The following is a 15,956-nucleotide window of genomic DNA, read 5'->3' on the forward strand; positions in this document are numbered from 1 at the left end:
CAAAGATGCTTTCTCTCTCCTTTGAGATTTGCTGATGCCCACTGAGAGCTCTTTGGGAGTTGATCTATTTTCTCTCCTATGTTCATAAAGTCTCCTGGATTCTCTCAAACCCCAGACCACTGAATTTTGCAAGACTTGCTAAAATGGCAGCATTGGAGGTCTTGTTGGCACCTCAAAAAAGCACTGGAACGAGTTCCACTTGTAGGCTTATACCTAACATCTGGAACCACCAGTGGAAGCCTCTGGAAGAGCATCAACTCTAGAGTCGGACATCTTGGGTCTGAATCCCAACACCCACCAATTATAAGTTTTAGAACCTCAGGAAAAGTGAACTTTCTAGTCTCAGTTACCTCACATGAGAAAAAGTGGATGCTTTTTTCCATCAGGATTAAATGAGTTTACCTTAGTAAATCATTCAGCAAAAATCTGGCATACAGTAAATATTCCATAAGTATTAGTTGTTCTTCTTCTTCTTCTTCTTCTTCTTCTTCTTCTCCTTCTCCTTCTCCTTCTCCTCCTTCTCCTTCTCCTTCTCCTTCTCCTTCTCCTTCTCCTTCTCCTTCTCCTTCTCCTTCTCCTTCTCCTTCTTCTTCTTCTTCTTCTTCTTCTTCTTCTTCTTCTTCTTCCTCTTCTGTCTCATACTGTTCCCTCCTTTCTCCCAGGCTCAGGACTTTAATTTGAGTGAATCGAGACAAGATCTCTTGGCCTAACTTTTTCCAAGTATAAAATAAGAGGAAATTGATTATGTGATCTCTGTACCTAAAATAATACTTTCTTTCTATCCTTCTTGCTTCTATCAATCTTCCATTCAGGTCTGTGGACCCCGCACAAAGCTTGCCCCTGGGTATGACCTGCACAATAGAGGTTTTGCTCTCAGAGGAAGTAGAGGGGAATTGGAAGGTACCTGGGGAAGTGCAAATTTGGTGGCTAAATAGGACTTCCCTAGGTCTGATGACTTCCAAGATGCTGTTGAGATGTAATTCCAGTGATGATGTGAAGAGGAGAGGCCGGCCCTACCTCAGAGAATGGCTGTAATTAGCATGTCTATCACACAAATATTTTAAACACCTACTGTATGTCAGGCATTGTTAGATTGGGGAAATACAAATATAAATAGAAAAAATGAAACTCAGTGAGGGGGTGGGTTTGTTGACCTAGACTGAAGAGACCTGGTTTCTGGTCATGGCTTTGTAAAAACTGGCCATGTTGCCCTCTGGCAAGTCCCTCCGAAGTGTTAACCTCTAAATCTCAGCTTCCTGATGGTGAGAAGAGGGAGATAGAAAAATAGCTTCTAAGGTTGTGTGTGTGTGTGTGTGTGTGTGTGTGTGTGTGTGTTTCCCCACATCATACCTCTCCTCTGAAATTGAGCTCTGTATGTTCAAGTACTCTCTGGAAAGCTCTATCTGGATGAACCACAGACACTTAAACTGAACATACCCCAAGCCAACAAACTAATCTTATACCTTTGCTCCCAATCTTGTCCCAAAGTTATCTTTACTTCCTATACTTCCTATCTCAGAGACTGGCATTGCTATATGCCTAAAGACTACACCATAATCTAAAGGCCATTGTATACAGTCCCCTCTCTGTCCAGTCAGTCACCAAACCCTACAAAATCCACCTGCGAAATGAGTCTTCCATGGACTACCTTGTCTCCCACCTCTATCACTTCCTTAGTGGAGACCATTATTCTAATCACCTCCCTGCCTCCAGTTTTACCTACATCTCTCCCATACTGTGGCTGAAGTAATCTTTCTGAAGCAGAAATATGAAATATGGTCACTTAGCAGCTTACAACTTTTGGTGGCTTCCATCAAGAAGATGAACAACTTTCCAAGAATGTGTTTAATTATTTGTGTGTGAAAAAGAGCTTTCCGATCGGGCAGAAGAAGGGACATTGCTTCCTGTTGGAAGGCCTCGGTTCTCCAGGCAGAGTTTCCTTAGGAATGAATGAAAGATGAAACAATGAAGGAAAGGAGGGAACTGACAAATACTGAGTGCCCATGTTATGTCAAATGCTGTATTTCATATACACTATGTTGTTTTACCACTTGGAAAATATACAAATATATGAGACATTTAAGGTCAGGTTCCCCCCAGAGTAAACTCTGAGATGGAGACTGGTGAGCAGGAAGTGTACCCCAGTACTTGTGAAGGTCAATACCTGTGGGAAGTGAAGGACAAAGGGTTGAGCAGAGGGGAGGGTTGAACTCTGGAAACAGTTGGAACAAAGGCCTCACCTGACTATCTGAGGACCTCCAGAGCTGGGATGCCTCCTAAAGGCCACTCCAAATCGTGGCAAGGGGACTAGCCTTTTCTGTTCTTTCAGTGGCCACCTGAGCCGTTGTTGGATGTAGGTGGCGCTCAGGGAAGGAACAGGCTGAGGGCAGGTCCCGAGGAGGGACTCCCCCGCTGCTTCCAGCAACTGGGAAATGGTTGCTTTGGTTCTCAGACCCGGGCAGCATGTAGTGGCATCTGTGACATGAGGAAACTCGCAGTGCACTATTTTATAGATGGGAAAAGTGAGTTTTACCAATAATGTGATTTATCCCAGGTCACATGACTAGTGTCCCTGTAGGTATAATTCATATTTTTCTGACTCCATGCTCCTTCAGCTACAAATATTTCTGCAATTAAAAAAAGCTTCACTGGGGTCAGGTCAAACCTGAACCCTCAGGGACTTTGGGCGGCAGCCTGAGTTATCACATGCAGTGATCGTTAGAGGAAGAATTAGAACCGGCTGCTGGTGGGGCCAAATATTTAAGGTCTTAGAGATTTCTGAGAACAGACAGCGTAAGTTTCAAGATCTGAGGGCCTCAAGGTGAAATCCAGGACAAGCAGAGCAGGGCCATGCTTACGGCAGGCCCAGCATGGGTCTTTGTAGAAGACTGGTAGCTGAAAAAGTCAGCAAAGCACCGATCATGGATGGGAGCCAGAGGCCAGAAGTGGCCTGCAAGCTGGAGAGTTCAAAAGGTTGATGGGAGTGGGGCCAAGGGAGGGGGAAAGAGAAGGCCTTAAGGGCAAACGGAGGCAGTTCCTAAGAAGAGAACAGGAAATACCAAAGAAGTCAAGAGTCAGAGATAATGATAAATACGTTAGAATATGGGGTGCAGATACTAGGTATTTATCCAAAGGATACAAGGATGCTGTTTTGAAGGGACACACACATCCCCATGTTTATAGCAGCACTTTCAACAATAGCCAAAGGATGGAAAGAGCCCAAATGTCCACCGATGGATGAATGGATAAAGGAGATGTGGCATATATATACAATGGAGTAGTACTTGGCAGTCAAACAGAATGAAATCTTGCCATTTGCAACTCTGTGGATAGAATTAGAGGATATTATGCTAAGCAAAATTAGTCAGTCAGAGAAAGACAAATATCATATGACTTCACTCATATGAGGACTTTAAGATACAAAATAGATGAACATAAGAGAAAGGAAGTGAAAATCATATAAAAACAGGGAGGGGGGCAACACAGAAGAGACTCATAAATCTGGAGAACAAACTGAAGGTTACTGGAGGGGGTGGGGGAGGGGGGATGGACTAAGTGGGTCAGGGGCACCAAGGAATCGACTCCTGAAATCATTGTTGCACTATGTGCTAACTAACTTGAATTCAAACTAAAAAAATAAATCAAATAAATAGAAAAAAAATTGCAAAAAAAAAAAGAATATGGGGAGCAGAGCCCAGAAAGAATGATAAAGACTTTGCTAGGCAGCATGTAGCCCAGGCCGGTCTGGCAGGAGGTGGCAGACTTTAAGTTCCAGTGCTTTCCCTGTTTCTTATTCATTGCGTGGCCTCAGGCAACTTTTTAGCTCTCTAAGCCTCAGTTTCCTCATCTGTGAATTGGGGATAGTAATCGGAAGATCTAGACCCACTACGGAGCTCGTGGGAAAGATAAGCTGTTCCTGTTATGGGATTCTCCACACCCGTGACCTGGCATTCTTGTGTGAACAAGCTGAACTTAGAACCCAGACTCTTCAAGTAGACGCTTGTATTTTGAAGAAGTCAATAAGCAACGTAGGAAGCAATGTGATTGCCCCTCTTTCTCCCAGACTTCCATCCCAGTGCAGAATGGTGGACCCTACAGGATGTGGGGAAGTCCCTGTGAGACGTGCTGTCCAGAAGGAAAGCTGGAGAAGGACAGCTAAGTCTCAGGGTGCCATCTGAGCACACAGGGTTTAATATCCCAGCCGCGTAGGGTCCAGACAAGGCCAAGGATTAGCATTTTAATGGCCTTTACCCCGGTTCTATGGTCAGAACAGGGAGCTGGGAGCCATCCTTCCTAAGGGCAATAGGTCCCACGGGATGGGACCCGCTCCTTGTTATTTTAACTCTGTTATCGACAAAGCAAACAGGTAAAACTAAAGAAGGAAGCCTCCGTCTCCAGATATGGTCTACACTCTCGCCCCACAGAACGCCTTCTACAGCTTAACATTTTTTTTAATGTTTTATTATTTATTTTTGAGAGAGAGAGAGAGAGAGAGAGAGACAGAGTGCGAGTGGGGGAGGGGCAGAGAGAGGGAGACACAGAATCCGAAGCAGGCTCCAGGCTCCGAGCTGTCCGCACAGAGCCCCATGTGGGGCTCGAACCCACGAGATCCTGACCTGAGCTGAAGTCGGACGCTCAACCGACTAAACCACCCAGGCAACCCTACAGCTTAACATTTTAAACAACCTCATGATCTTCTTTGGCTCTCCTTTCAAGGCAAGATAATTAATACAAAACTCTCTAAGAAATCATGGGTCACGAAACCAGGCAGCAGCCCCTAAGAATACATCCTTATGTCTTTCGTCAATTCAAAAAGAACACAGAAGTGTGCGCACAGCGGTTGTTGTAATTACAGACGTGCTCATGGAGTGAGTGGACGACTGAGGCAAGAAGAAACTGCACTTAAGCCACAGCTCAGGAAGGAGGGTCCGTCGCTTTCACAGCCTCCACGCTGGGCACCAGCATCTGGACTTCAGCCATTACTTAGAACTAGTTCAACTATCCGCTGTTCGCTTGTGATCGTACCCAGAGGCGTTTTTCACTTGAAATTTCATAACACAGCAAAAGAATACACTGAGGTGACCAGAGCCATCCTACAGAGCGAGAGCTCGACGGGCATTTTATGTAGTCATGGGATTTACATTACACGATAACCGTAATTACTATGCTGCATGCTTTGGACTTCAATCCCTCCGCACGTGGATTCTGCGAAACTGAATCAGGTGTGGCCAAGGGCTCGGTTCACATTTTCATTCTGTTCCACATTTTCTGTGCCGATTTACATTTAATCGTATCGTGGCTGTTAACGTTTTAAAACACTCATTGGTATTTTTCTCAATGAAATGTGATTTTCGACACCGCGATGTCCAACTCCTTAACACCAGGGCTTTCAAGCCCTTGTGGCAGAAAATTCACCTCTCTGTCTGAAATTGCTAACGGTTCTTTATGGCCCCGTCACGTGATTTACCTCTAAGTGGTGATGCAAAGTCACTGTTGGCCTCTCGCGGGGAAGCCCGGGGAACGACATTCATTGCCAGGGTGCCTAGAGCATTCTGGTCCAGGTCTCTGAGGATCGTCCCCGATCTTGACCACAAGGTAGTATTTCCTGTGCATCACCTGCTGCAGCTACATGCGGTTCATCATCTAATCGCTCGTGGCCACTTTCAGGAAGCAATGAAAACGAGAGCCGCCACCTACAAAATGGCTACTGCGTGCCAGCCTCCGCGCCGAGCACCCCACTCGCACTGATGTCATTTAGTGTCCCGCAACCCTGTGAAGCATTTCCTCATATTTCTTTTGTTGTTGAGGAGGAAAGAAAGGCTCAGAAAGATTATTCACCTTGCCCAGGGTCGCATGATTTACAAATAAACAGGCTGCGGACTTGAACCCAGGTGTCTCCGACCACACACAGCCAGGGTTCTGAGCCAGTCTACCTTAGTGCCTTGTAAACAAACATTTGGAGATCTGCAAGTGTGAAAACTGTTGTGACAAGGTTAGAAAACTACGGGAAATTTTACTTCATCTCTTCTTTGAAAATGTTCTTCAATACTGTATGCCATTTGCAATGTAAAAAAGAGGAGACAGATCCTATTATTTCAACATCCCATTTCCCGCATAGCTTGCTCTGAACTAGAAATGTTGTTTGGTAAAGTCATTCGAGTGGCTGATAATTAGGTGTGTAAGTTTTTGTATGATTACATCATTAAAGGATGTTGAAGGTCATTATATTTCAATCGGATACAGTGTTTTCCTTGTGGTTAGCGCTGGGGCAGGCAGGTGGACGGAGAAGGGGAAGCTACTAGACTTTCTTACTGTGTTTCCCACACTTCATCGCTCTCTCCAGTGATCCCAGCTAGAGCTCTAACTCTTCCTTTTTCCCTGGACTCACTTTCAGGTCAACGTATGTCACTGGCATGGTGGTGCAGGAATGTCACTCTTTACGTGGCCTGTGAGCATCTCAGAAGTTCATTTAGTGACCTCACGGAGCACTCAGTCCTTCCTCCCCAGCTGTCTTTGTCTCTCAGAGAGTGAACCTTGGTTAGGGGCTGGGACTATTCAGAAAGGAATGAATCTTGCTCTTTGCCTGGCTCTGCCGGAAGGGTGATCCGTGGACTTGCCAAAGAGTCTTCTAGAACTGCTGAAGAGGAAAACTCAGTTTGAGCTTTGCGTGAAGGGAAGAACAAGGTTGGCCATAGCTATCCGGGGTTTCTAGGGTGCTTTGCAAATGATTTTATATTTATTACTCTGTCGGAGAAGGTAGATCAGGGTTATGGGAGGAACTTTTTGGTGCACAGAAAGAATTTGAGGTCGGTGACTCAACAGCCACTGTCACTGGTTCCTAAACTCTGTTCCTTCCTAGAAGGAGTGGAATGGCGTGGGCATTTCCCTCTCTCTAGCAGTTTATGCCAGTAGAAAACAGGCTAGTAAACTACTGGGCTGCCACGTAGGGTAATGTGGGAGATACTAGGAAGCACCCCCAACCCTACCAACAATGCTTCTCAAAGAGCCGTGGAGGCTGTAGGGACAAGAGACATGGAGAGTCAGTCCAGGGAAGGCCCCAAAGGGAGGGATCTCCACCTATTGGCTCTGGGGTCTGGAGGGAGGGCAGGAGCATCAGTGGAAGTGACAAGGGTTTGGGGAGGTAACCCCCAGATTAGGGGTGCCTATGGCTATCTCTCCTCCGCCTCTAGATTCCAGTGTTCTGACCCGGATCTGAACCCTGGAGGAGGCATTGATGTGGGAAGGTCTTGGAGTGAGCGATTTCAGTATCACAGACCAAGTAAAGACCAGAAGGTACTGTCAGTAGTATCTTCACAGGCCATACTGGGCCATGTCCCCAGCTCCCCTTTCTGAGGCTGGGTCATTCAGTGCGTCCATCTGTTCAGGAGGGTGGCTACTGGTGTGAACACTGAGGATGAAGATGTTGGGCAAAACCGGGGCCTCAGTCTGGGTGAGAGCCACCTCATACCATGGTTTCCTCCCATGTCCCTGAGGCCCTGCAACCCCAACCCACTGGAGGGCTGTCTGCTCCACTGGTCTGTTCAGTCCCCGTATCAGACACCTGTCCCGTGGGCTTCCTCATCGCACCCGGCAGGGCTGAGCCAGGGTGTTTTTTCCAGTGATTTCCCCAGGCCGATTTTAGACTCTGCAATCAGGTCTCCTAGGAGATGTTTCAGAGTTTGGGGGAATTTTGTATTTTCGTTTTGTTTTCGTGGGGTTTTTGTTGCTTTTTGTTGTTGTTGTTGTTGTTGTTGTTGTGTTAATTTTACTTATTCGGATAAATGTGCTTATCACGAACGCCAAGCAGCCAGGTAGTCTGGTTGGCTCCTCAGGGATCCTTCCCTGTGGTGCTGGCTCATGGTATCGAAGCCTCTCTGGTCAGAGGCCACGATGAGCATGGCCGTCGGCTGGGAAGCCAGGATTCACAGGGGCAGCCCAGTCCCAGGCACCTTTAGGCAGGACACTTTGCCACTGTGGCCACACAGTGTTAGGAGAGAGAGAAGCAAATCTCAGGGGGATGTTCCATCCTCCTGTTTAAGGATAAGAGATAACCTCATCGTTACAGGAGATTGTTTGGGGAGGGCTCTTTTCCACAGATATGTGGTCCTCCTCACTCTCAGAGTGGGGTTCCATTTGGCCAAAGGACTCCACATAGCCAGAGGAAGTGCTGTTTTGTCACAGGGGATGGAAGTAAGAGGTAGCAAATGTTGCTCCCACAGGATTCTCCTGTTGCCCAGAGCTTCACCTGTGCCAGAGGGAATGTTCCATGGATAACAGGCCCTTGGCCAACAGGAGCCTGAAGATTGGCTAAGGTTCTTGCCCATTGTGATGGAAATGAGGTGGCCAGCGGAAGGAGCACAGACTCTGGAGTCAGATAACACAGGAATACATTTGAATGCAATTCTTCCATTTTGGGGACTCTGGGCCATTAGACAAATTGTTTGGCAGCTCTGTACCTTAAGCTGTAAAATAGTGATAATTATGCCTGCTTTTTCCCGTTATAAAAATTAATGAAGGGGCGCCTGGGTGGCGCAGTCGGTTAAGCGTCCGACTTCAGCCAGGTCACGATCTCGCGGTCCGTGAGTTCGAGCCCCGCGTCAGGCTCTGGGCTGATGGCTCGGAGCCTGGAGCCTGCTTCCGATTCTGTGTCTCCCTCTCTCTCTGCCCCTCCCCCGTTCATGCTCTGTCTCTCTCTGTCCCAAAAATAAATTAAAAACGTTGAAAAAAAAAAAATTAATGAAGGGCACCTGGGTGGATCAGTTGGTTGAGCGTCTGATTTTGGCTCAGGTCATGATCTCGCGGTTTGTGAGTTCGAGCCCCACATCTGGCTCGCTGCTGTCAGCCTGTCAGCACAGAGCCTGCTTCAGATCCTCTGTTCCCCTCTCTCTGCCCCTCCCCTGCATGTGCTCTCCCCAAAAATAAATAAATGTTGTATTTAATTTTTAATTTTTTGTAATGTCTATATTTTATTTTTGAGACAGAGAGAGACAGAGCGTGAGCGGGGGAGGGGCAGAGAGAGAGGGAGACACAGAATCCGAAGCAGGCTCCAGGCTCTGAGCTGTCAGCACAGAGCCCGACGTGGGACTCCAACTATGAACCATGAGATTATGACCCGAGCTGACGTTGGGCGCTTAACTAACTGAGCCACTCAGGCACTCCAAGGCCAAGTCTCCTCTTTACAGCTGATAGACATAGCTTGCTGTACCAGATACAGTAATTATAAACTTCATGGTAGTCACCTTACCCCTATCTTGGTTTTCTGTGGCTGTTATAGCAAATTACCACAAACTTGATGGCTTAACTGTAGGTTTTTGTAGATGTTCGTTATCAGGTTGAGGAAGTTTCTCTCTACGCCTAGTTGGCCAAAAATTCTTACTACCGATTTTGTCACCTGCTTTCTTCACATGTGTTGATATGATCTTGTGATTCTTCTTCTTTATCCTGTTGATAGGATAGATTAACTGATTTTCAAATGTCGAGCCAGCCTTGCATCCCTGGGATAAATTCCACGTGGTCAAAAACATCCCACTTTATACATTGTTGGACTTCATTGGCTAGTATTTTGTTGAGGATTTGTGTACCTGTGTCCACGAGAGAGATTGGCCTGTGGTTTCTTTTCTTGTAATGTTTTTGCCTGTTTTTGATACTAGAGGGAGTTAGAATATGGAATAAGAGTGCCTGGGTGGCTGAGTTGGTTAAGCATCAGATTCTTAAATCTGGCTCAGGTCATGATCCCCGGTGATGGGATCCAGTGCTGTGTCAGGCTCCATGCTGAACGTGGAGCCTCCTCGAGATCCCCTCTCTCAGGGAGCCTGGGGGGGCTCTGTCGGTTAAGCATCCACCTTAGGCTCAGATCATGATCTCGTGGCTCACGAGCTTGAGCCCCTTCAGATTCTGTGTCTCCACCCCCCCGCCTCTCCCCCACTCTCACTCTGTCTCTCTTTCTCAAAAATTAATAAACATTAAACAACAACAAAAAAAAAACCTCTCTCTCTGCCTCCCCCCAAACCCCTGCTTGCAAGCTTTCTCTCTCTCTCTCTCTCTAAAAAAAAAAAAAAAAAAAAAAAAAAAGGGTATGGAATAGAATGAGTTAGGACGACAGAATAGAACCAGTGAATCAGTATGCTTTCTGGTTTGGAAGGTTACCAATAACTTGTTTAGATTGTCTATTTCATGTGTGAGTTCTGGCAGATTATGTCTTTCAAGGAATTTCATTGAGGTTATCACATTTGTAGGCATAGAGTTGTTCATAGTATTCCTTTACTGTCCTTTTATTTTTCTTTCCTTTTTTATTAATTTTTTTTAACGTTTATTTATTTTTGAGACAGAGAGAGATAGAGCATGAACAGGGGAGGGTCAGAGACAGAGGGAGACACAGAATCTGAAACAGGCTCCAGGCTCTGAGCTGTCCGCACAGAGCCCGATGCGGGGCTCGAACTCACTGGCCGCGAGATCGTGACCTGAGCTGAAGTCGGACGCTTAGCCGACTGAGCCACCCAGGCGCCCCTTTACTGTCCTTTTAGTGTCCATGAGTTTGGTAGTGATGTCCCCTCTTACATTTTGATATTAGTGATTTGTGTCCTGTATCTTTTTTAATTTAAATTTATTTAGCCTGGCTATAGGTTTACCAATTTTGTTGATCTTTGCCAAGAACCAGCCTTTGCTTTCATTGATTTTCTCTATTAATTTCCTGTTTTCAATTTCTTTGCTTTCTACTCTAGTTTTTATTATTTCTTTTCTTTTGCTTACTTTGGAATTAATTTGGTCTTTGTTTTCTAGTTCCCTAAAGTGAAAGCTTATATTCTTGATTTTAGGTCTCTCATCATTTCTATTATATGCATTCAATGTTATCAATTTCCCTTTAAGCACTACTTTTTGCTGAATCCCACCAATTTTGATAAACTGTGTTTTCATTTTAATTTTGCTCAAAATATTGAAAAATTTCTCTAGAGATTCTTTGACCTGTGTATTATTTAGAAATGTATCGTTTAATCTCTACGTATTTGGGGATTTTCCAGATGCTTTTTGTTGTTGATTTCCAGTTTATTTCCAGTGTGGCCTGAGAACAGACAATGTATGATTTCTATTATTCTAAATTTGTTACAGGGTGTCTTATGACCCAGAAGGTGGTCTATTTTGGTGAACGTGCCATGTGAGCTTGAGAAGAATGCATATTCTGCTGTTATTGGGTTAGCATGTTTTCTCTTTCTCTATTTACTTTTATTTTAAAATTTATTTATTTTTGAGAGAGACAGAGGCAGCGTGAGCAGGAGAGAGGCAGAGAGAGAGGGAGACAGAGAATCCCAAGCAGGCTCCACCCTGCCAGCACAGAGCCCAAAGCAGGGTCTGAACTCAGGAACCGTGAGATCATGACCTGAGCAGAAACCAAGAGTCGGAGGCTTCCCTGACTGAGCCACCCAGGGGCCCCTCTCTATTTACTTTTAATCTATATGTGTCTTTATACTTAAAATGGGTTTCTCATAGACTACACAGAGTTGGGTTTTGTCTTTGTCTTTGTTTTTTTGAATCATACTTCAATGTATTGTCATTGTCGATCTGTGAACAAGTATGTCTTTTTCCCATGAAGGGAGATCCTTTTCAATCTGCTGTAACACGTGCCCACACATCTTCAACTTGAAAATGTAGCTTTTCAAGCTTTAGTAAGACTATTCCTTTTTCACTTTCACAATTTTTAGGCTGCTGCCGGAAGTCTTCTTGGCATCTGTTTTGAATTCTGTTGTCAGTGCGTCTCTCACTGCTTTTGCAAAGATCTGGAAGTATCCGATGTAGCTGAGCCCAGCCTGTCACCAGTACACCACCATGATGTCTCAAAGAGTGAGCACCTTTGACCAAATCGCAAGGACGTGTTATCGCTGGCCTGGCGGAAGCCCAGCTACAGGGAGTCAGGCCCCAGAAGCAGAAGGGGCAGGGCCCTACACCAGCCAATCCTGCCACCTCTTGCCCTGCTCCACCTCCCGAATGGCCCCTGCTGCCCACCAGGAGCCAATCAGGTCTCGTTGTTTTGAGCCACTCTGACAATCTCTGTCTTTTCATTGGCTCGTTTAGACCATTGGCACTCAAAGTGATTCTTGATACGGTTAGGATAATATTTAATCGTATTTGTTACTGTTTTCTGTTTGGTTCCCTTGTTCTTTGTTATATTATTGCCTTCCACTCTTCCTCTGTCTTTTGTAGTTTCATTAAGCACTTCATTTTCTCTCCTTTCTTAGTAGGTACCTTATACCTTTTATTTTTTATTGATTTTTTTACTGGTTGCCCTGGATTCTGCAATATACACTTACAACTCATCCAAGCGCACTGCCAAATAACACTACACTGCTTTCTGGGTAGTGTGAGTACCTTATATAACAAAATAATCCTAATTCCTCTCTCCTGGCCCTTGTATCCTTGTCATTCATTTCACTTATATATAAGCATTCATAAGCATATATACACATAAGGGATATACATAAGCACCCATAATTGAACATTCCTGCTATTATTATTTTTATTTTATTATTATTATTATTATTATTATTATTATTATTTTGAACAGAGTGTTATCTGTTAGGTCAGTTATGAGTAGGAAAAATAAGTTTTTATTTGACCTTCACTTACTCCTTCTCTGATGTTCTTCCTCTCCTTATGTAGATCTGTTTGTTTTTTTTTTTTATTAAAACGTTTATTTATTTTTGAGAGACAGAGAGAGGCAGAGCACAAGTGGGGGAGGGGCAGAGAGAGAATGAGACACAGAATCCGAAGCAGAGCCCGACGGCGGGGCTCGAACTCGGACTGAGAGATCACGACCTGAGCCAAAGTTGGACGCTTAACCAACTGAGCCACCCAGGCGCCCCTCTGGGTTTCTGACCTATAGCATTTCTTTCTCCCTAAAGAACTTCCGTGAACATTTCTTGCAAGGCAAAACCACTGGCAACAAATTCCCTCAACTTTTGTTTGTCCAAGGAAGTCTTGGTTTCTCCTTCGCGTTTGAAGGACTAATTTCTCAGGATTCAGAAGTCCAGACTGGCATTCTTTTTCCTCTCAACTCTTTAAATACTTTGCTCTGTTGTCTTCTTGCTGACAGTCAGGGTTGTTTTTTTTTTGTTTTTGTTTTTTTTAAGCTGAAGACAGGTGCAACGTTAAAGACCTACATTGCAAACCCGTTTGCTCATCAGTGACCCTTGTGACTTTGCTGAATGAGACGACAGTTATTGAATACGACATCAAAGCTGCCGTCACGACATGCTGTTAAGTTCAAACTGAATCATTGCTTTTTTCTCTATCACTTTCTTACATCTAGAAAATCAACAGAACATTAAGCCAAAGCTCTGATTCTGTCGTTTGCCAGTTTCCATGGTACATATACTCCCACGCTGGCTGATTTCAAACTACCAACATGGTGTGTGATCAAATGCAGGGCTGCAAGAGCACCACAGCAGCCCATGTGATCTGGGATTTTAGTTCCACCGTAAAGATACAGTAGATGGAAGCGTCCTCAAGGGCACAGATACTAGTCAAATGTTGTGAACTAATTAGGAAGTAACGCGTTTTGGGTTTTTATTCCCTTAGTTTTAACACAATGCGTTTAATCGTAATTTCACATCATTCACCTTGTTAATAACGGCAATGCTGATCAACCACCCAGCTCGCAAGGTGCCTGAAAATTTAACCATCGGCTCTCAGGAGTTTGTCCGCGCTGACTCCAGCATGCCGCCGGGTAGTATTGTGGGGAGGACGGTGTCCGGTGAAGGAGGGGGGGAAAAGCAGTGAGAATAAAGGGCAAGTTCACCTAGATCGCCAGCCCTTGTTGCCCTGATTCCCTTAGGGAAGCCCATTGGAGAGTGCCTGTGACCTGTTAAAATGGATTTCAAAACGCAAGGGGCTGGCCTTGCAAAGTCTCTTCCCACACACCAGTAAAATCATCTTTCCATTGTTTCATTCCCTATGGCTTAACTCTTGGAAAAGCGTATGTGTTTCTTCTGCCAATTCTAGCCCCTTCTCTTCCACAGAAAGTTAGACACAAGCCCTGAGATGAAGGCTCCCCTCCCCCCACACACAACCCAGGGCTCACTGGGTTCTACCACAACGCACGCAGCTGGGAAATTGGGTTTCTGCCAGTTGATACGCCCTTGCCCCCCCCCCCCTTGTCTCTGTGGCTTTGTCAGCAGGACCCCACGGCATGTGGGGGTGTTCTCTGAAGTTATGGAACAAATCAGATGTGAGACGCCAGAACCTTTTAAAGCTCAGTCATCCAAGTTCAGCCTTGAACTGAGTGACCAGATTTCGGGGTGGTCTGCCAGAGCCCCGCCTCTTCTTTGTGCTCTAAGAGGACTTAGCGGGGCAGAACTCGCAGAGGGAGCTAAAGAGGGGAGGGGGGCCGTTTCTGCTCAAGGCTGGGCTTGCTGAGCCGCTTTCCCGGCTTCAGCAGTCTGTGCACTTGACTCGGACTTCTTGGGAACAGGCAAGTGATTTAAAAGCCCGAAAGGAGATGAGCAATCCTCGAGACTCAGGCAGAAAAAGTCCCAGCGACACAGGAAGCCATCTGGTTCCTGATGCATAACTAGTCGGGAGTGTCAGCTCTGCCTGACACTGACCTCGCTCTGCCGTGGCACCTTCAAGCAGCTGCTGGGCTCCTCACCGGGCTCCCTTCTCTTTCTTCACTGGCTGATGGATCTCAAGGGGCTCCTCTCCTTGAACTTCCTGCTGTTTCTCTCCCTGGCTTTTGAGCTGAGCTGCGGAACAGGTAAGTGCTCATCTGTTTGAGGGTCTGAGTCCCACCATTACCTGCCAGGACTCAGCCAGCCCAAGGAGAGAGAGAGAGAGAGAGAAGTCAGCAGGGGCTGGGGGCTGTGGCTTGGCTGCCTCCTCCTCGGGGACTGGTTCTGAGTTTCTCCTGACTCTTTCAAAGAGGAAGGAATATCATGGGTTCCTGGAGCCTGGATTTTAAGGCTCAGTCTTACCAACGCTGGGAGACCAGGAGCCCTAAGCCAAAGGCACTGGCCACGTTCCAGACCAGCCTCTCAGGGCGAGAAGCTGTGTGGTCAAGGTTCTGGTTGAGCGGTTGGTTTTGCATCTGGCGAAGACCCAGGCTGTGGGGCTGAGATGGAGGGGCTGAGCTCTGGGAGGAGACTCTTACATCCCTGCCCTCGGAGGGGATCCTCACACACGCGAGCAGACAAGCCAGAAACATGGTCCAACAACAAAGAGGGGCTGCCGCCGTGCGAAAAGAAGTTAGAAGTGAAAACCCCAGGCATCAGCTGAGAACAGGCAGTGGCCACAGTGTGGTCGTACCGGTGGCTACTTTCCTGGAAGGGAACCTTCCACGGCAGCAAGAGGGGGAGAGGCCAGGATTTTTGGTGTCCAGGGCTGGTTACAGGAAGTGGGAAATGCGAATTGGGAACTCTCAAGGGTCAGGGCATCTCCAGCCATAGTGCCAGACGCATCAGAGAGCCTTTGCGCCTGGGCTCTGCTCCCGCCTTTCTGGCTCGTGTTCCTCCGAAGGCGCGCTGGTGTTCTGTTAGTAGTCTCAGGGCTATGAGAAAAGGGATTTGAGACTAAAAAGGCCTCGCGAGAAGGGACTTTGGGCTCCCTGAGGAGTGTTTAAGCGTCTTGAGTTCGATCAGACTTGGGGAGGCAGCTTGGCATGGAAGCAGCTTTAGGGAAGGTGGGGGGAAATCCTGAGGCTCCGGTGTTTTGCCCTTGGGGTTTTCAAGACCGCAAATCCATTAAGGACTTTTCCAGGAAAAGCCCAGAGATACGCTAGGGATGTCGGAGAGGCTGCACGTGGGGTCTCTCTTTTGTTAGACTGCCAGATAAAGGGGCCCTTCCTTGACCCCCGGTTCCCTCAGAATCAGGCAGACCCATGGCTCCTGCTTTCTGAGGGCTCAGGGCTCAGGGCTCAGGGCTCAGGGCTCAGGGCTCAGGGCTCAGAAAGCCAAACTGATCCACTTCAAGCC

At 46.4% G+C, this 15,956-nt stretch overlaps 1 protein-coding gene and 1 pseudogene across 1 annotated transcript in view; one reads left to right on the plus strand and one right to left on the minus strand.

The window, feature by feature from the left end:
• Nucleotides 1–11,591: 11,591 nt before the first annotated feature.
• Nucleotides 11,592–11,944, minus strand: LOC125925987 (ATP synthase subunit epsilon, mitochondrial-like; annotated as a pseudogene).
• Nucleotides 11,945–14,202: 2,258 nt separating this feature from the next.
• SLAMF1 (signaling lymphocytic activation molecule family member 1) overlaps nt 14,203–15,956 on the plus strand; it is a 36,098-nt gene continuing 34,344 nt past the window's right edge. The window contains exon 1 of the mRNA XM_049634684.1: nt 14,203–14,743. Coding sequence (XP_049490641.1) covers nt 14,668–14,743 — 76 coding nt within the window. The 5' untranslated portion in view covers nt 14,203–14,667. The remainder of the gene's footprint in view (nt 14,744–15,956) is intronic.

This window comes from Panthera uncia, chromosome F1, assembly GCF_023721935.1.
Source record: "Panthera uncia isolate 11264 chromosome F1, Puncia_PCG_1.0, whole genome shotgun sequence".
NCBI lineage: Eukaryota > Metazoa > Chordata > Mammalia > Carnivora > Felidae > Panthera > Panthera uncia.